This window comes from Apus apus, chromosome 2 (assembly GCF_020740795.1).
Source record: "Apus apus isolate bApuApu2 chromosome 2, bApuApu2.pri.cur, whole genome shotgun sequence".
Classification (NCBI taxonomy): domain Eukaryota; kingdom Metazoa; phylum Chordata; class Aves; order Apodiformes; family Apodidae; genus Apus; species Apus apus.
In genome coordinates, this window is record NC_067283.1 from 49,756,886 (window position 1) to 49,777,612 (window position 20,727).

Sequence of the window (20,727 nt, forward strand, 5' to 3'; positions counted from 1 at the left end):
CAAGTGATTCTCAGTGCCATCCATGTGGGAAATGGCAATTCCAAATGTTCTTTAACACTTTATCCACACCCCTCTCCCCCACTGCTTCATTTCAGGGCTCCTTGTCCCCTCTCACATTATAAAAAATGCTTGCTTATCTCCAGGGAGTCCTGTCATCTTACAGTTCCACTGCCTCTGTAAGTAAAGATAACATTTAAGGGTTCTGGCTTTGTTGAATGGCAACACTTTAGAGGTCATTAGCTGATGTGCCTTGCAACATGGCTACCTATTATTGCATTAAATTCCCCCTCCCTTGCTAGCTAGTTCAGAAAACTCACCCTGAAATCTCCTCTTTCCACAGGCTCCCAAATTACCACTCTCCTCCTTTGCCCAGTGCATCCCAAGTATCCCTTCTGCAGTGTCAGCATCAGCAGTGTGAAACACAATGCTTGAGCTTTGCTGGGCAGGTGTATTACAGTACTGAGGAAACTTCACATTTGTTACAGGTGATTTGCAGGACTGCTGCAACTTTGAAATCCTTTTTCCAGCACTCAAGTGCCAGGCTTGTGAAGCTAGACACCCTGCATGCAGGTTCAGGAGCAATCTGAACACCAAGGGTCCCAGTGATGCTACTTTCCATGTGGTGAGGAGGGCAAGCTGGAAATTGTTTACACTAGAAACCATGCACAGTGAGGGTTGAAGTCTAGAGAGACACTGTCCATTCCAAAGAAAAGCAAAAAGAAACAATCTTTTTTTAAGGAAGAGTTCATTTTTAAACATCTTAATTTTCATTGTATATTAACACCAAATTAAGGAATTATTTGAGTTTTTAAATATGCAGTTTAAAATGAGATTGTGTCTCTTTCATATACAGAGGGGAGAATCTATTTTGGCTTTGCGGAACAATTTTATCTAATGTAATTACGGACTTTTCACAATGAAATGTTATTAGATTTAATCTGGGAAATCTTGTTATTGAATGGTAAACTCATTCTTTTACATTGATTCAATAATTAAAAATATGCTGTTAGCATTACCTTTTAAGGCACAGTCACTCCCATCACATTAAATTTGCCTAAACACACCGACACCAGCCCCCCTGCATAGCTACTGTAATACAGCAGAGCTCGGCTCATGTTCATCTCAAAACTGTCTTGGAAGGTCTCATATATATACATTAGGACCCAATTTCCATTTCATGCCACATCCTAAACAAGAGATGAGTCAGGCTGTCTCCTCCAGTTCACTTGCTTGTTTATCCTACTTGGATTTTTGCCCTGGTCTATAGCACTCATCCTCTAGGCTGCATTTATTTAATCCCAGTCCTTCACCTTCCTTTTTATCTCAGGAATATGTTCACTGCTACATAGTCAACTCCTAAGCCTAGAAAGTAAGTCAATGCACTCCCACCTATCAAACCTCTTCTCCTGCTCCCTCCCTTCCCCCAGTATTTTAAAGCTGAGGTCCCTTTTATGTTTGATCTTCCTTTACAGCTTTCAGAAAAGAAGCTTTGTCACCAGACACACAGGATCACGTGGAGAAGCCTCTGGCTGTGATTCACTTCTCCATCTGCTCTCTTATCTCCATCCTTCTTCTTTTCCCAGCCTCTCTCTGACCCACACTCCTCCAGCTCCCAGCATCCTTGCTCAGACATTTCTTCACCCTTCTCCTTAGAACCCTCCATGTCACAGCTATGTCCTAGACATATGTCACTCTGGGGAGGCCCCATGCCATTCCTGCATTGGCATGCCCTCACTATCCCCCCACTCCACAGCCTGTGCATTTGCAATCTCTTGCACATCCCCTCCACCCTCCTTGACTTCTTGAGGCTCCTTCATGGGTCTTTGTCTGTCCCAAGAGCAAAATAAATCTTTTTCCTTCTGTTTTAAACTCGTTTAAGTGTGGCTCTGGTCACACCTTCCCAACCTGAAGCCCTGCCTGTCACATCACTACCTTTCTGCTGCAGAAAGGAGCAACAACGGGTCCCCATCCTGGTGGGACAGGCTTGTTTCTAAGCATAAAGCAAAGTAGGGTGCTACAAGCAGACTTACTACTCTCTCCATGCTAGAGGTGATAGGGAGAATCTTGGTGTGCATCAGCTCACCATTATTGCCACTCTTGGGGTCTCCACACATGCCTCCATACATCCCCCCAGACACAGGGCAGAAGGCAGGGAGGGGACTGGGCACAAGTGCTGCTCCTCTGCCACCTTCCTCGCCCAAGAGAGCACTCTGCAGAGAATGAGGTGAGAAGTCTCTTTAAAGCAGTGGGGGATTCATCATGTGCTAAGGGGAAGAGAAGCATGACCAGGAAAATGAGTAATGGTACTACAGTTAAAAGGATCAGGTTAAGGTTCCCCCAGATTAGACTACACAAGTACAAAGATGCCCAGCCAGGCACAATACTGTGAATGATCTTTATGGGAGTGGACTGACAACCTCAAGCAGTAAGAGAAGAAAGGTGTAAAGTAATCACACAGCTGCAAGGCAGTCCCTCTTGCCCACCAGTGTGCTAAGGGATGAAGGAAGTCTGAAGGGAAGGTGCGGAGAAAGAAGAGCTTCCTTGAAGGCCACTCCCTAACAACTGGTAGGAAACTGCTCTGACAGCTCCATGCTGGTGCTCCTTGTGTTACCTCTTCACACAAAACTTGAGCAATATTGCAATTCAGGTCTGTACTCATTCCATTTTCATTTCTGTTTAAAAAAGGCCTGTGCTTTCACACAGCCAATAAAGAGACACCTTTGGAGGTCCCTCAGGCTGGAAACATCTCATCAGGCAGGATTACGAGATTACCAGAAGGATGGGTCATCAAAAAGTCACCCAGCCACATATTTCCTAAGTGTGCATGTAAACCATGGGTCTTCTGGAGAAAGTCCTTTCAGTTTGATTCTACGCAGGAGCTTTTTACTTCCAGATATGGAGGTAAAAATTACTCAAGGCTTAAAAACCTAAAACCCAACCAACCAAAATAATCTCATCTTATGTTATAACCTGATAAGACAAGGATATGGTTGAATGGGTGTGGGTCTTTATATTGTAAACTGTCCTATATATGTGTGACCGCTCTTAAGAAGCACCTGCTTACAGAGTTGCAGCCTCCTGACATTATTACAATCATTATGATTGTTTTTATGACCAGCAGCAGCCAATATGTTGCTGGAAACAGCTTAAGATTTGTAGCAACACCTCTGTGAGGGTACCTGCTACTCCCTCATACAAGGTATGTTCTCCATTGCTCCAAACCTACAAGCTGTTAAACCTTATTATCTCCTAAAGGGAAGAAACCCAACCCAAACTCACATGAATAAGCAGAGGAGCCGGGCAGCAGTGCAGGCTGGGGTCAGCAACTGAGGGCTGCACCTGCCACTGTGGTCACATCCTGCTCAGTGGGACGTGGGACACAACCCAGCACTGCCGAGCGGTGACACGAGAGCTGTGCCGCCTGCTGGCAAGGCGCTTCTGTTGTGCCCCCAGAGCAGCGGGTTCACAAAAAGTCGCTGCTGCATCTCCTCTGAGGATGAAAACAGCTGCTGCAGGCTACGTTTCCCATGAGAGCCCAGCTTTGCAGTCAACATGACTCCTCACACAGGGGAGAACTTGGTGTTTTGCTTCGGAAAAACAAACAAACACAAGTCGCTTAAGATGTTTTTCCCATCTAGAAACTCCATATAAATGTGTGAAACTGGGAAAGTCAAAGGCTGGAAAAAGCCTGCGTGGCTTTTGCTTGCTTCCTGCAGCAAATATGGCATATTTCCATCCAATTTCTTGAATTTATGACCTGAAGCACTCCCAGGGAACAGCAGCTGTTGCTCTAAAATTTCTGCTTCCCATCGCGCCGGCTCCTGCCTGGGGCCAGCATGCTCCTTCAAGACACCAGTTTTAAAAACAAAAATCAATTCATTCGCAAAAGAAAGCATTTAGATGTCTAGGAAAACCTTGAAATCCCCTGGGATGACCCTCTTCTGTCCTCTTCTAGGAATGCTGAGCACTGATTCCCACAGGGGCTCAAGAGTGCCAAGACCAAGGCTGGTTACCTTGTGTGATCAAGCTTCCACCCCTGATGCACCAGAATTTATTTAACACACTGTTGCCACAACCTGCTTCTTGGAAGTTCATTTCCAGGACAGCTATTTATTTGTATTTTCTCCTCAGAGGTTTTGTAGCAGCTCTCAAAATTATTCCTCCTGTACTGCAACTTCCTTGCTTTTCAAAGGCTTGCAGCATTGCTTGGTGAAACAACATTGCAAAGTGAAATGATGGGGGAAATTTGCCACATAAGTCCTCCTAAAAAGCCCACAGGACAAAGCAGGGGCTTTGCCCTGAAGCTAACAAGTCAAAGCAAACAGGAAAGGAGAATAGTTTGGATTTGAGCATTTTAAGAGTCTTTGCAGTCGGGACCGAAGAGAAGCCAAACACCAGATGTGTTCCCCTCAGCCTCAGAGAACTGGGCACTGCTTGAAGCTTTTATTCTACCAGGAGCTAAAAGGCAGAAACTCAACTTGAAAACTCAACTGTGCCTCACCAGCAGCCACCTCTCAGAGGCTGTCAGGAGGAGGACAGAGCTCCCCTGCAGAAACCACAGGGACTATGGGCTGTGCATCAGCTGTCGCCACATCACCTGACCAGGGGAGGTCTGAGGCTGGCATACAAGGCACCACTTAATTGTAAGAAAGCAGCAGGACTCCATCTGCAGTGGACAGGGAAGAGCTCCACCACCCTTTGCTGTGCACAGGTGAGCTAAATTGCCTTCCAGAAGTGACCATACTGAAGAGAAAACTAACCCGGGCCAAATCAGTCTGTAGCCATCGGTGACGCTACTTACAAAGCAGGATCCAGCCTCACAAAATTTGGGCTCATAAGGGGAGCCCAAAATGAGCAAGAGGTAGAGCCTGCATCAGGCCTTTTGCAAGAAAGATTCACTGTTTCTGTGCCACCTCCATCCTTGCTGCCTCCCTTGGTGCCTGCCAAGACAATACAGCTACAGAGAGCTGGGCTAGCCTACCTTCTACTATAAGCATCTTGAAATAAAATTGCCATTCAGTTTTACTCCTGCAGCTGTAGGGGGAAGCCAGCCACCTCTTCAGCTGCTGAACCACCATAACATGATAAATGCTCTTGGGAGCTCCAAAATCCCTCAGGCTCACAACCACCTCATCACCCTCCAAGGCTGCCACACACAAAAAGCAAAGCAAGCTTTTTAAAGCCAGCAAAACAATCAAGACAGTCCAGCACTGCTAATTCCCAACATAAAGTAACCAGGCACGTACTTCATAGTGATGCTCCATGCGAGGTAGAACTCCATCTGTAGATATCAAACTCCTCTATCCTCATCCCTTGCAGCCTGTAGGACCAATTTTACTCCAAGGCATTTTTCTGCTCACCAAACAATCACCTTCCCAGAGCTCCCCACTTCCTCCCAGCAGGCTAGGCTAAGCAACCTCTGGGCTACAGACCAGCCTCATTATCCTTCTCTACAGCTCACATGTGGTTACAAGAATGGCTCAGCTCATTTCCCATATTAGCAACCCATGCAACCAGGCAACTCACCAGCCAAAGCAAAGACCCATCCTGCAGCTGTGAGTGCTGCTGCTTGCAGACCACCACCCACACAGGAGACTGAGGGTGCTTCTCTAGGCTTCAGTGCCTGTGCATTTACTTACACCTGCAGCTGATTAAATGGGATCTGGCCCTTTCAAGTTTTATTTCTAGAGCTATAAAGTAATTTCAGCTTCCAAGTGCATGTATAGCAGGGAAATAATACCAAAAATTGGTTGGTACAAGAGAATGAGTGTGTTCTTGAGAATTTTGCTGCTGCTCCCCTCATGTGATGCTCATTTGACTAAGGCAACTCTATTGCATCCCCACTTGTATTTTGCAGTGGTCCAGTGAGAGTTGCTTGGGTGATCTGGTGCTGCTCAGATTAAGGGGGGAACCAAAATTGTGCCAGGTGGAAAAGGACAAAGCAGCAGCAAGGATCTGGAATGAAAGCTAGAGCCAAGCTTTCCCACTGGCTTCTTTAATGACCAATGTCTGTACGTCCCATTTTCAACATGGAATGGTGAACAAATACATTTTTGGTCTGATGCTCTGAACTCTCATCCACTTAACCTCTTAAAATGTCAATGAAATGTCCCTCAGTCAGAGAGTCACACCCAGACTGTTCCACCTTCCTCCAGGTTTAGTTTTGTGTATAGTCAGAAAAGTTGTTTGAAATACTCAACTGTGTGCGTTTACATGTGAATTTATTCAGTTCTTGCTACCTGAAATGTGAGGGTATTTCAAAAAGTTAATGAAAATGCTACAAGAATATGATACTGGTTTGCTACAAACCCCTCAGTGACAAGATCTCCTTTGGTGTGGCATCACTGTCAGGAGTAGTTTTCCTTTTATAGTCCAGTGAGTTGTGCCAGGGAGCTTTCCTTTCCACCCAGCAACTAAATGTGTGGTTATCTGCCACCTAGAGTAGAAGGTGCTGGGCTAGTGGACAGCTCAGTGCATTTCACACTCAACATTCTTTTGCAGATGCTGAATTGCTTTTTCCAGTCCTTATATGTTTCCCTTCTAGGTCACTGTTTATTGACAGCTACTTAAAAAACTTTATGTAGGTTGCAAATTTAATGCTTCATCACCAGCACTGTCACAGCAGCTTGCTGACTAAAGTCCTTCCCACCCAGGACACGTATAGAAGCAAACCTTAGAAGCAGACTGCATCCCTGCCACATGCATGATGACCATACACTATTCAGACTCCCTGTTGTGGTGACTGGACCAGGCATATCCAGCAATGAAGCTTAGGAAAGTGAGACAGAACTGCCTGGTCTTCTAGAGAGAGAAATTGAAACCCCTAAAAACTTGATAGGCAGAGGTTGGTGAAACATGTGCATGTCTTTGCAGGGATCACTATATAGACTTCCCACCAATATATGACCTATTTCTCCCCAGTGCAGGGCCCTGCTCAGGACACCAACTCCTAGACAAAGACTCAGGGCTACATCTCCTCTTTCATGCCAGCTGCAGGGCCAGAGGATAAGGGCTGTTCCTGCAAGATCCCAAACATGGAGAAAAGCAAAGGGCACTGGAGAATTGGACCGGGTTCTGCAGAGGGATGAGTTGGTATTTTCCCAGGTCCTGAAGACTAGTGTGCAGGACAAAAACAATACTGAATGCTGCACACCAAACAAAAAGCCAAAGCCAACTTCCAGGAAGCCTTTCTGGGGCAAAATGCACACTGCCAGGAGCATCAGGGGAGAGGAAGGGAAGGACGAGAGGTGCCTACATCCACATAGGTGTGGGGAGAAATGGGGCCTCTCTGGGCTCAGCCCAAGGCACCACTTAGGCCTCATTTCAGGTCATGGAGGGACCAGCTCGAGCAGCTTTTGCAAGTGCTAAATGGCATTTGTGACTTGCCACAAATTTCCAGCATCTCTCTTTTGGGGGACTCTCTTATTCCCTCAATTTACCAGGAGGCAAAGGAAAACGACCATCACTCCCCACTCACCCTCACAGCAAAGCCCTGATCAGCTGCATTTTAGCAAAGATCCTGTACAGTATTAAAAGTACACTTTATTTTCTGTACAATTCTTATCCAAATCTCCAGGCATGGAAATATCCACTGTGTCCCCAGAAAAAGTTGCAGATTGCTCTGCTGCCGTGAGACACTTCACAACCGTCCAGGAGAGGCACAAAGCCAGGCCCACCAAAATCAAGTGCTGATGCTTTCTAGGCATGGGGAGGAGAGTGGGAAGGAAGGAGAGGAGGAGGCAGTCCAAACAGAGCCTTTGATCACTCCCTGGGGAGGAGAAGAGGCACCCGCAGGTTCACGTCATCGTTCGTGCTTAGTGTGGGAGTCATTGCGTTCAACCGTCACCCCATTCCCGTTCCGTGTCACCTCCTTCCTGTTCCAGTCCTTTTCCAGGTAAAATTCAGCCAGCACGGGGCAGTGGTCTGAAGCCACCCCACCCCAGGACCAGTTATCCGGGATCCATGGGTTTGTAAGACCTTCTCGCACAACAGCCCAGTGGCCTGCATTAAACAAAGTACAGAGCAGAAGATCATTAATATTGCCCAAATCTGACACATGCCACTAATCTAACCAAAGGTTATACAATCTCACTAAATAGCAACTCTACCTGTGAACACTTTTTTCAAGCTCCGACTGATCCAGATGTTATCCAGTGACTTAGACCCTTGTGGGTTCTTTGTGCTGATGTTGGTGAAGGTGCTGGAAGGGACCAGGTGATGGAACTTCTCCTTCCTCAGGATGTCATGGTCGCTGCTGTCAGGGCCCTGGTTAAAATCTCCAAGGATGATCACGTCTTTTTCTCCTAGAAAAAAAAGGAAAAATGGAAATGGAAGGGAGGAATGGGCATCCATGGCTTACGTACAAGAGCAAGAGAGGATAAATGGGAAGTGGGAAAATATAAACACTGAGCAGCAAAGCTGATTTTACTTTGAACTCCTGAAAGAAATGTTGTTTAAAGCCTTCCTCACTGGCTGTTCATTCATGGCCTTTCTCTTAATGACAACAAAAACCAGCCAGTACACATTTCAGGGCTGTTTTTGAATATAATCTAATTTATATTGGTTTCCTTTGCTTGCCATTCACTGATAGTGACAAACTCAAAGATAAGCTTTTCAGGTCTTAGAGGTTTTTTTAGAAATCTGCAACTTTGTGAGCTTATTGTTTGTTTTGTTTCTGTTTTTGCAAGAAACACATATTGGCTTTAACTTGTCCTGACACTGTCTTATGGATTTGCTGGAAGAGTCAAGGACACTTTTGTGAGGATCCCAGGAAGACAACAGACTTATGCTGGTATACACCAAAGTCCCAAAAGTGCAATGCTTGTTCTAACCCTCTGCATTTAAGAAATCCTAAGGAACAAGCCCAAGGAGCACACTTCCAAGCAAGCCTGATGGCAGAAGGTGAGTTCACAAGCCACTCAGACATGTCCTGACTACAGCAGCTTTCCTTTGCCTGGCCAACTGAAGGGGTACTGCTGAAATTGGGATGTCTTACATTTTGTCTAGGGCTGAATTTTCAAAGAATGACTTGAAATGCCCCTAAAAACATCCTGTCTTCTTGTGAATAACAAATGACCTCAGCTACGTTTTATTTCCAGCCCTAATGAAGTGATAAAAGAAACTCTGGATCCTAATTTAATATCCACAATGTGTGCTCTCCTAGATCCACAGCTGTAGATGGAGACAACCCAGCTGTGCAGTGGGGTAAGAGGACAATGCACATGCTCCAGTGCCCATCTCAAACAATGATCAGAAATGTCTGGTAAGACAAACTCAGGAATGCTGATAGCTGATCAGAGCTGTTGCTGTGTTACAGCTTGGTACTGGAGAAGAAAGAAGATGCTAAAAGGATGCAGAAATGCACCAAAAGTCTCCAAGCTTTTTTCTTCCTGTGATTGAAGTGCGAGAGGAGATGGGGTCGATGGACTGATTGCTCTAACATGTCTTGCGCTCACGGATAAACCTCCTCGTTTTGTGCTGTTGCTGTAGAAGTAGTAGGCCAGGAGAGGGAGCGCAAGTTCAACGACAAAATATATTCCACTCTGTCCTTCCACCGCATGAGAGAGACATTGGGAAAGGGCAGGAGAGCAACGGGATTGCTAGCGTATGACTTCAAAAACCAAACACTTCAAAACATGCTGTTTGCTAAGATGCAGAGGGGTGATGAAAAGATAGTGAAACTATTTGCGGTTTCTCTACCCTTTGCAAGCCACAAATCATATCTGAAATGACAGGAGGTTTAAGTATTATTCTGTAAAGCATGCCTTTAAAAGAAAACAAGTCTGAAACTGAGCTATTTTAAGCTCCTTCACAACCTAAAAGAAAAATCAGTGTTTGTCTAATGGGATGATTGTGCTTGCTGGGAGCTGGTGGTTTTGCACGAGTCTCATCATAAAAACCCAAGATCTCTCACTCGGCAGAACCAGGAAGCCTGAAATCTGATCGTGCTATCTCAGTCCTTCAGGACTGGCTTGCTTAATAGCCCAGGCAGCACTTGACTCCTTTCATGCTTTCAGCTTGGCCATATAAGTGGGGAAAAGCCATTACAGAAACCTCTCGAGCACATCCTTGTGGGGCAGTGTTGAAAAATGAAAGAGAGGCAGGGATCTTAACAGCAGTCTCTCGATCCTCCACATAATATATTCTATACTATTCTATTCTATTTCTATATGCACTTCTTTTAGCAAAACCTCAACCCTTACATGAAAAATCTTTGGAAAAAGACACACTCGTAAGTGAAAATTTTAATTAATTGCTCCATTCTGAACAGTTTAGAAATAGTAGAGGCTAAAATACCCAGCGCCTGGATGTGTGCTTGGAAGGAGGTAAGAAGTCAGCCTGCATAATGCCCAGGGAGGGAACCAAGGTATTCTTCACCTGTTTCAACTTTTGCATGCAGAATAACTAAGCATAAAATCATAACACAGCATCAAGCTGACAGATGGAATAAGCTGGGGCATGTCAAAGAATTTGCCACTGGGGAGGAGAGACAGGATTCAGGATTGCTTCTGGTCCCCTTTACTCACAGGAGCTTCAGGGGCTCCCCATGACTGCAGATCATGGGGGAAAAGGCTGGGCAGCCCTGAGCGAAGCAGGAAAAGTAGGTGACACGGATTTTCCAGATAACCACCAACTTCATTTCCCCTTACCCTGGCTTGTTCTCAGCCCTGCTCCTGCCTTTGCCAGCTCCTGTGACAGAAACATCATGTGCAGCAGCACAGCAGCTTTGTGCCCTTGTCGGCCTCCTGAGACCTCAACAGACACCAAGCAGCAGGTGGGAAGGAAGCAAAACTGCCTGGATCCTCCTAGAGACATGACTGTGGCTAATTGGTAACCCCTGGGCTCCTCGGAAGAGGCAGGGGACAGAACCACCATGCAGCAGCTGCAGCTCTCAGGGTCTCACAGATCAGTCTCAATGGCTCTCAGGCAAAATTAGCAGAAGGTCCAGAAGAATCCATGCCCTTGCCCACAGCATGGGATTATAGCTGATCAAAAACTGTAGTCATGATGTCCACAGTTGCAATCAGGTTGGGGGAAGAAAAAGTGAGATAATGCTGCTGGTGCTGTGACATGATTTTTTTATTAGACAAGAGTCTGAGACTGGCAGGGCTTGCTCCTCTTCCTCAGGACTGGTCCTCCTCCTACTGCTGCAGGTTGCATCAGCAAGCTCTCCCTCACCAAACCAGCTTGTGCTGCAAAGGTCCCTCTCACAGGCTACACTGTCCCACAAGTATGCAGAGCCACCATTTGGTGGCAGACAGACTCCTCTCCCAATGCACTGGAACAGGTTGCCTAGGGAAGTGGTGGAGTCACCATCCCTGGAGATATTTAAAAGATGTGCAGATGTGGTTCTTCAGGACATGGTTTAGTGGTGGAGTCGGCACTACTAGGTTAATGGTTGGATTCGATGATCTTAAAGATGTTTTCCAACTAAAACAATTCTGTGATAGCCTCTCAGGGGTGCTCTCATACTACCACATTGAGACCTACTGGGCTCAAAGCAACCCTGCCTGTGTCAGTGAACTCTTTAGGTGAGGAAAAAGTCCAGACTGTTTGCAAATACATTTGCAAATTCACTGAAGCATCAGCGACTTTTCTTAGTGTCTGAAGGTGACTCTTGGCCAGCAAAGACAGAAAAGCAAAGTGCTGCCTTCACTCAGCCCTGTGCCACAGCAGCCATCAGCTGCGGGACTTCAGTGCCTGCAGAAGGTCTGCAGTGTTGAAATCTGCTTTCCTGCAGGAACCAGGAAACCCTCCTTTGCTTTGTGGCAGTCCAAAAAGCCACCTGCAGGACACTCTTCCTGGCTTCCACACACCCTGAAAGAGTCCCCTCATTAATTAAACAGACCCTTAAGCCCTCAAATACTTCCTGGAGAGAGTGAGAAGCAGATGATGAGAGGGATATCATGGTACATCAGCTGCCAAGAAGCTCCCTGCTCTCAAAGTCTTCTAAGCTTAGTGTCTGATGCATGGGTAACGAGTGGAATATGAACAAGCCAGATAGGATTATTAAGATGATTAGGCCAAGAACTTGCTCCCTGGATCCATGTTCTACTAGAACATACAGAACAGTGTCTATGTGCCACCCATGATCACCACACCAAAGATGGAGAGTGCTTGAAAGAAGGTGGAAGGGCTGCTGGAGAGCAACCAACAGCCACCGTATTTCTCTGGTGCTACAAAAAGGGAAAGAGAGAAAAAAGGAAGCAGGACCCAGTGTTCTGATGGAAGAAATATGGGGACACTACTGCTCTGCATTACAGGAGACTGTGGGTAGTAACCAAACTTCCTTGAATGCTCACATGGTGTAAGAACAAAAGATAACAGACCAGGGGTCTGTTAGCAAAATGGGAGCAGAAACTCCAATTTCCTGCAGTATCCACAGACAGATCTGTCTTTGTTACCCATATTTTATGGATTGATTTGGAAGAAATTGAAGGATGGCAGTTATTTTAAGCATGACATTGATTTTGGCAGGGTAATTCTGTACTTCAAAGTAACATATGTCCATTACCACTTGTTTACAAAACAAGACCCCCATCCCACAAGTTCAGAGGAATGTGAATCTCTTCTTTTGGGAAAGATTAAGCCAAGAGCAAGCTCACTCCACTGACTTGACTGTCATATGAAAATAAAAACATGAAATAAAGAGGAGCCCTAACATCAGCAGCCTAAATTTAGATGCAGCGGAAATGCAACCCTGTTGACTTCAGAGGAGCTACACGTTTATCTGTGTCTCAGTTTAGCCTTCAGGAATTAAACAAACGATCCTTTTGTTTACCTTCATCCTTTCCAATTTCAAGGTACCTGGACAAATAATTAAATCAGTAGCACTTAAAAATAGCTCTGACTGACTTCTTGCAGCTCAAAAGGAAAAACAATAGAACACGCACAAAAACTGCAAAACACCTCTTGTGTTATGTAAGAGGGATATTAATGCTTCCAAGTGACCAACCTTGCTAAACTGGGCCAAGCTGAAAGTCTTCATGCATGTAACCTTGTAAACCTTTTGCATGTTTGTTAAGCAGTAAGTGAAGGGGTAGGTATTTCTATTCCTGTAACAAGATCAGCAACATTTAGAATTTGAAATGTGCTGTTCTGCTTCATAGGAAATTGAATTGAATTTGCAAGCTTCAAAGTAAGAAGCAAATTCTCAGAAATTAGGTGAAGAAATTCAGCTGGGTATTGCACTTCTCAAGTTCTGGTCTAAGTTCTGGTGTCCCTCATCCTGGTGTAAAAGCAGAGCAACTTATTTGAAAACAATACAATTACCCAGCATATTACAGCCAGGTACAAAAGCAGAATTTGGTTGCTGGTCTCTTTTCTGGTTAGCAGCCATCTCCTGATTTGCACTGCATTTTCCAATGTGCCTCCAATTATCCAAAAGTAAATATACGGAAACAAGTTATTTTGAAAAAAGCTATTCAACTTTGTTCTGATATCATGCAGTTGTCAATGCCACAAAGCACTTAAATTAGGGTCTGAACTCTGGTGTCCTTTTTTTTTTGCTGAACTTGTTCTTACACTAGCATTAAACCAGAACGAACTTCATTTGAAACAATGGTGTCAAAGCCAGCAGGCTCCCTTGTGCTGCTTGTGTTAATTAGCAGAGATTATAAAATGAGAGCAGAGGAAAACGTGTTTGCCATGCTATGGAGCACTCAAATTCAAATACCAGTAATGACAATGAGAACCTGATGAGGATATTTGTGAAACCTGCACTGAGATACAATTTTTTTTTCCCCTTAAGTTCCTGTTGGTTAGATAAGATGAGCAGCGTGCATGCTATAGCTCTCAGGAACAACCAACGCCGTACCTTTGAGAGTTTCTTGCAAGGTCTGTGCAAAGGCTGCCAGTTTGTGGCTGTCATGGTTTTTCCCAGCGTTCTCTCCTGCCACGGGGGACAAGGCCAGATGAAGGTTAACCACTGTTAGGTCATTCATCCCAACCTGGGGGAGGAAGGAGGAGAAATCAATGCCCTGAAGATGGGGCACAGAAGGCCACAAAGCAAAAGCACGTGCCTGTGCCTGATACTTTTAGAAGTAACACTGGGTGACTAGAATCCATTTTGCCATATGTGTGGTGTGTTTTGGTTGGTCATGTTTTGGGGAGGAAGAGGGGGAAGGTGTTTTCCAGCTCTGTTTGCAGTAACTGAATACCCTTTCAGTTCTAGAGAAATTGGTTTGCATAAGCAAATAGCTTCGTTCCACCACAGTTGCAGAAAGAAGTTGGCTGCTTATGAAAACCAGCTTATGTAAAACCAGTTGTTAATAAACTACAAATAATGTTGTGGTCATTACACAGGCTAATTATGACTATCTTGTGATTAGCTCAGGTCCGTCACAGAGACTAACCAAGAAACTTAATGTACCTTGAAGGGGGCTGTTGGCTCCCTGCAATCTTCTGCCTACCTTCTGGGACTCACTTGGTCATGTGGCACAAGTAATACTTGCTCCTAATATTGACCTGTTTACATTCTTAATTAATCAACATTAATTATCAATAGTAACTTATTTATCTATAATTATTCTATTAATGCTTCTCTCAAAGCATTATCAGAGATGTCAAGTTCCCCAAACTGGACCTCTCCATCACAGCCTGTGCAGAGAAGGGTGCTGTGTGCTCACACAAGTTTCTAAAATGCATGATGTTCTTTTAGATGGGTTCAGCCTAGTGAAAAAGCTTTAAAAGGGAAACTCTGCAGTATGCCAGCAGTATGTGAGAGATCAGCCTGAGTCTCTCAGGAGCACTGTCCCTTCTGTATTTTTTTATATCCATTTTGACTGCAGTTACCCCTCTCCATTCACAATGTGAGGCACTGACAAGCATCACAGCCTGGAGCTGGCTGCTGCTGGATAAGCACCTCGCTCTTGCCATGTTAATTTGATAAAAGCAGAAAAAAGGTGACTGGTGACTTCTGTCATTCTCTCAGTAGCTGCAGATGCTACCAAAGATCCACTGACCCTCATGTGCCCAGTTGCTGCCTTGCAGCGGGGTTTGCTCCCACAGGAGCCAAGGAAGGGACTCATTCTGGTGATCTGCCATACCAATAAAGCCCCTAAATGGGTATGTCTCATGTCTTTGACCTACAATCAAGCCATGAGACAGTGCTGAAGTAATGAGACGGGTTGGAACTTCATGCAAATTTTTATCTGTTAGAAGATGGTATGGTTTTCCATCTTCATACACCATTTTTTAAAATAAAAGCTTAATTCTGCAAGGGTCAGTTGGCACAAAGGCAGTTACCTTGAAATGTGCAAGATACGGATGAGGATATGAGTGCTTCCCATTGCCATTAGTTTGTGCACTCTCCTGAGATGAAGCATCTTTCAGTTCAATGCCAGCTGTTGTATCCCAGAGGAAGCCAGAATATTCAACTCCCTGAAATGTAACAAAAAAAAAAAGGGAAAAGCTAGTAGTAAGAAGGTAAACCCAAAACATTCTGCCCAACTCCAGCCCCCAAGGTGAATCTTTTTTGCTTGGCAAGTTTCAGTACCACTGTTGGTACTGACAGTGGTGTACATCACTCCCAGAATAAGCAGAGACAGTAAAAGGATGATGCAGATTTATATCTGGTCTTGCCGCGTGCTGAGGGCAGGAAGCCCAATTCTCTGTGCACAAGCATGAAGGAGAAACAGCATCCTAGGCTACCAGGAGGAGGCAGAGAAACAGGTAGAAACACTTTCTTTATCTCAGCTCAGGCAAACGCCCCAGCAGATGTGGGAGGAACGCTCCCTGGGCAGCCCCACTGCAAACTGAACAAGCTGAGCCTGAACACAGATTGCTCTGCTACTCACAGCCCCTCGTGTCTGGACACTGGCTGTCAGACACACAGGTCAGTTTAGCACTGCTTGCTCCAGCCAAGGATTCAATAAGCTGTTTTGTCTTATACAAGTGAAGCAACTCTGAACTGCAGGGGTGAAAGAAGATGATGTTGCCTCTTCTGCATGTGTCTGGGCTGATAGGGCCCTCGTTTCCTTCTAGTCCAGGCAAGGCATCGGATCCTTCTGAGCGTGGTCAATAACAAGGCAGTTTGTTACCCACAGGATTAATTCTCTAACCCTGAGCTCGGTGCCTTGTCTCACTGGCTGACTGCTGGGGCTTGTGGTAGATGCTGCTGCACGCAGTTGTTCCTTCTCCCCACACCATACGCTGTCTCACACGCTTCTGTCGCCCACAAGCCAAAAATATCCAGGCTCCTTCAGTCTCTTGGCGTGAAATCTCATCTAGACCTCTCAGCCCTGTCAATCTTCTCTGTCTCTTTTCCAGCTTGAACTTTTCATGCTCAGCTCTTCGCTCCTTTCACTTCCTGTTTCTATCATCGTGTATGGGGTTTTTTTATTACTTTGGGACATAGAATTGGCATTTTCAGAAAGCTGCCTGTCCTCGTCACACCAGCAGCAGTATCTAATTCAAAGCCTGTCAGCCTCTCCTCCCATCACCCAGACACCATTTTCATTGGTAAATCCAGGGGAATCCATCACCAAGGAAGAGTTTTTTACATTTCAGCTGCAATAAACAAGTATTATCTGCAATGCTGACTTCCTGTAAGCCTTGAAAGTATTAAGGCTGGCTAAAGTCCTTTGGCAGCTCTTTTAGATAACTCACCTGTAAAATACCAACAAAATTATTCCACTAGTTGGAAGTCTAAGGTCTGAAAACTTCTATAGGAAAAGATGTGGAAGAACAAAACCACTGTTCACCATTTCCTGTCTCCAGATTTCACACCAACATGGTGGTCTAAAGCCACTGCTTTGTTGAAGGCCAAATACCTGGGATGTGTGGAAGCACGAGACTGAATCACCATCCACCATTTTGCATTACTTAGCCCTGTAGATTATCCCAAGATCAGCCTGTGCCAAAGATGCTATATCCTCAGGGTTACACTGCATTATTTCACTGTATTCCATTTGTGCACAGGGTGTTCAAACCTGATGGACTCATTAACTAACCCAAAGGGTAGAAGAGACTTTTCGGCTTAGTGGAGGGTTCACCAGAACAGCCAGATTTCTGTTACAGCAGCTAAAAGGAAGAGTCAGCAGATAACATTTCTATTCTTAGCTTGGCCACAGACTTCTCCCATAATTTTGGGAACCATTCATCCTTGTATCCCTACCAGTAAAACAAGTAGATGATGATTTTTATTTATTCAGCCCATAGTAAAAAACTTATATTGATATCTTGGGTAATACATCTCAAGAGAAAAAAAAAAAACAAAAAAAACCCCCGAAAAACCAACTGACTGAAGACTTTGTATTTAACATAGAAACTCTGAGTCAATTACTAATAATTATTGGAAAAAAGAAAAAGCGGAGGAAACAACTTTGACAATTTGCACAACTTTTTAAATTCAGCATTTTAATTATCTGGCCTAACAAGAGATCCCAGAGGAAAACTCCAGACAGAAAAAAAATATGTCCTGAAGGCAATTTGCATTCTCCATCAGAATTAAGTGTGAACTGTGTTAAGTTTTTGGACATACTCACACCCTCTATGTCTTTCCAGTGGTAGCTAGAGTCTAGTCCTTGTGTTGCTCAGGAGGTGTTTTTTCGTTTGGGGTTTTGTTTGTGTTTTGGTGTTTTTTTTTTTCCTCATTCTTGAGTTTTACTCAGGGGGGCAATAAAAGGAGGTGCATCTCCCAGAATATGAACCCAAACCTGATTTGTAAAAGCCAAATGAAGGAAATGTGGATTCTAAGCTGCATAATTGTACTAGATACAACTGCCACCACACACTTAATAACGACAGTGCTCAGAACAGTTGAATACAGCCCTGTGTACTACTGGATATATTCAATACATGACAGGTTGTCTTGGTTTAAATATTAAAGGTGAATCCCAAAAAACAGAGAATAGAATTTCTCTCTGTTATCCCCCCTCCACCCTCCCAAGGGAAGACAGAAGGGCAATAAGGAAGACAGACTTAAACTTTGGAAATTAAAACTAGGAACAAATTTACTATAACACAAGGAAAAAGAGTAAAATGTGGAGGAAGAACAGACAAGTATTTATATTAAAAACCGATCTCAATGATGGCAGGGATATGGGAAAGGCAGGGCTGCTCCAGGGGAGAGGTGCATGGCTCCTCTCAGCACCTGATGCAGTTGGATTCCGGAGCGAGCACGTGGGAAACCAAAGGAACCAGAAGCCGCCCCGGCAGCGAAAAAGGAGCAGGAAGGGAGAAGGGCCTGGCTTCGGGCTCTCCTGGCTTTCATGGATTGTGACAGGAAGTGGCAGGAATACTGACCCTTCCAGTCTTTCAGGGCCCTAAAGACCCTCTCTCTAGGTGTCCAACACCGTGCCAGGGTGTCCCAGACCATAACACAGGTCTTGGTTCCTGCTTGTTCCCTGGAACACCATCCATGCTGCAATTACTGCATCATGAGAAAGATCTCCTTCAGCAACAACAGGCTCGAGCCAGAGGAGGACCTTGCTCTGGAAACTCATTAGAGCCCTTAAAGGGAAAAAAGAATGATTTCCCTTGGGAGAGACTGATTTTTGGTATCATTAGTGGTGTCCAGCACAATGTAGCTGTACCTTGAATACTGTCAAGGGTAGTAGGTGCAGCTGTCAGCACATTATAAATTAGTACCTCACTGCAGGACATATATATATTCCCATGGCAGAGGATGCTGCAGGGAGAAGCACACTGCAGCACAGTGCAGATTTCAAAGAGTCCACGGCATTTAAAACACCTGTGCAGAGTACCACAGGGAACGTGCAAAATAAGCTCCTCTTCCAGATGAGGATGGCAGGCTGCACAGCCCCTCTGCAGGGTCTTCATTTGTAAACAAAGAAATGGGGACCCCTTCCAAACACCAGCTGGTGCTGGGCCAGGGAACAAGCTTGGATGACTAGTACAAAAAAAAAAAATAAATCAGAAATACTGCAGCCTGCCAGGGGCAAAGCCAAGGACTCTTTCCTTCTCCTAACATGTAGCTGTTTTTCTATATTTTTATACTGCTTTTATCTACCATACCTCCACCAAACACTCCCTCCCCCCCCCCCTTTCTTCTTTACAAGTGTGCCACAGGCTGAGGAAAACAGTTCTTCCAAAAACATCAGCTGCACAAATTGAAAGCTATAGGAACAGACAGCTTAAAAAACAAGAGATGCAAACCTTGCCAAAACAAGATTTGCAAAATGTTTTGCGGTAAACATTCAAAATACGTCCTTGGTTAGAGGGGGAAAAAAAAGCAAAGCCAAAGTTCAGATTTAGGGATTAATGTACCTTGTGTAGCTGGCCTGAGGGTTTTTCGGAAACAACACCCTTCCAACATCCTCTAGAGCCCTTCCACTTGCGGATGTTTGGCAGCGTCGGCTGGTTCAGCTCCATACAAAACTAGAGAGAGGAAAGGGGCGGGGGGAAGAAAAGAAAAAAAAGCTCAGCTTTGTAGGGTTTTAAAAGAGTTGCAAAAGAAACCATGTAGCAAGGCATTAGTAAGAGATACCTAGGAGCACAGGCTGTGCTCTCTGCCCTCCCTGAAGGCTCGCAAAGGAGGTGGTCTGGGCCACATCCCAGGCTGACTCACCCCCCACTGGACATACTTGGATATAAATAAAAATTAAAATAACTCAGTGCAAATGCTGTGACTAGAATGTTTCTCCCTCAAACTCCTTTTTTTTTTTTTTTTTTTTTTTTTCCTCCAAAGCTACTTGCTTAAGTGGAAAGGGATTTCCTCTGTGCTGCCTACAAAGATGCTGACTGCACTGTATCCCACCCCTCCAGGGGCTTCACCAGCAGCTGCCAAATCCTCCTGGGGGGCAGGAAGCCCCTGTAGCCTGGGTGCCTGCACTCCAACATGGAGGCTGCAGGCATAACACAAGAGGAAGACTGTAGGCCAAGCTTAACAGCTGGTATCTTTGGGTTAAGGTTCCCCGGACTTTACACCAGAGACACATGCTTGAGGCTCCCCATGCATGAAGGGATAGGATGCACACTGGCACACAGATCCAGCAGATCCTTCTGATGCTCCCTAGAGGCTTTCATCTTCCTGGACACTGCTGTCCAGCCACAGCACTTGGACACTTTTACATGTTCAAACACACAGAGCTGTAGAGGCTGCACCCTAGTGCCCAGCAGATCAGGGATACTAGAGACACCATGGGAAGCCTTCAAGTCCACCTGGGTAACATCTTGAGACTAAAATAATAAGAAAATATATAGATAAACCTCTATGCTCTGGCAAATCTGGAATCTGAAACCTCTTGATGCTGACAATATGGAATACTTTTTGGCTAATAAGAAGTAACTGCTACAAAAGAGTAACAAGGACTTTAATTGCACAACAGGTTGTTATATCTGACAGTGGAGAAACTACGTTGAAATGCAGAGGTTTTCACAAAGAAAGAACAGCGTCAGACAAAACCCTGTATCCAGAATGTCCCTCCAAATCAAGCAGCAATTTAACAAAGAAGGATTTTCAAGGCAAACTATAACATGCTGTCCAGAGGGACTCTTTGCAGTGGGACATGCCAAACACAGTTTGAAGAGTTGAAGTGATAAGCTGCATGGATATAAGAATTTCCTATGTGGGTATCAGAAAAATGATGGGACAGCTCTTCTCCTGTTTACTTTATCTTTTGATTCAAAAATAAAAATCAAATCCTGCTCTTTCACTAACTGCCTTGTCTGCAAGTCCATCACCCTGGAAGCTGAAGCTATAAGCATTGACTTCTTAGACACACACAATCCAGCAATGCTTTTTTTTGCCTCCGAAAGCTGAGC

At 44.9% G+C, this 20,727-nt stretch overlaps 1 protein-coding gene across 1 annotated transcript in view; it reads right to left on the reverse strand.

The window, feature by feature from the left end:
• Positions 1 to 7,522: 7,522 nt before the first annotated feature.
• The window catches only part of EEPD1 (endonuclease/exonuclease/phosphatase family domain containing 1), a 63,449-nt gene continuing 50,244 nt past the window's right edge, over positions 7,523 to 20,727 (reverse strand). The window contains exons 3-7 of the mRNA XM_051612706.1: positions 19,231 to 19,341; positions 15,247 to 15,381; positions 13,817 to 13,949; positions 8,109 to 8,303; positions 7,523 to 8,001 (exon numbers count right to left, since the gene is read on the reverse strand). Coding sequence (XP_051468666.1) covers positions 7,802 to 8,001; positions 8,109 to 8,303; positions 13,817 to 13,949; positions 15,247 to 15,381; positions 19,231 to 19,341 — 774 coding nt within the window. The 3' untranslated portion in view covers positions 7,523 to 7,801. The remainder of the gene's footprint in view (positions 8,002 to 8,108; positions 8,304 to 13,816; positions 13,950 to 15,246; positions 15,382 to 19,230; positions 19,342 to 20,727) is intronic.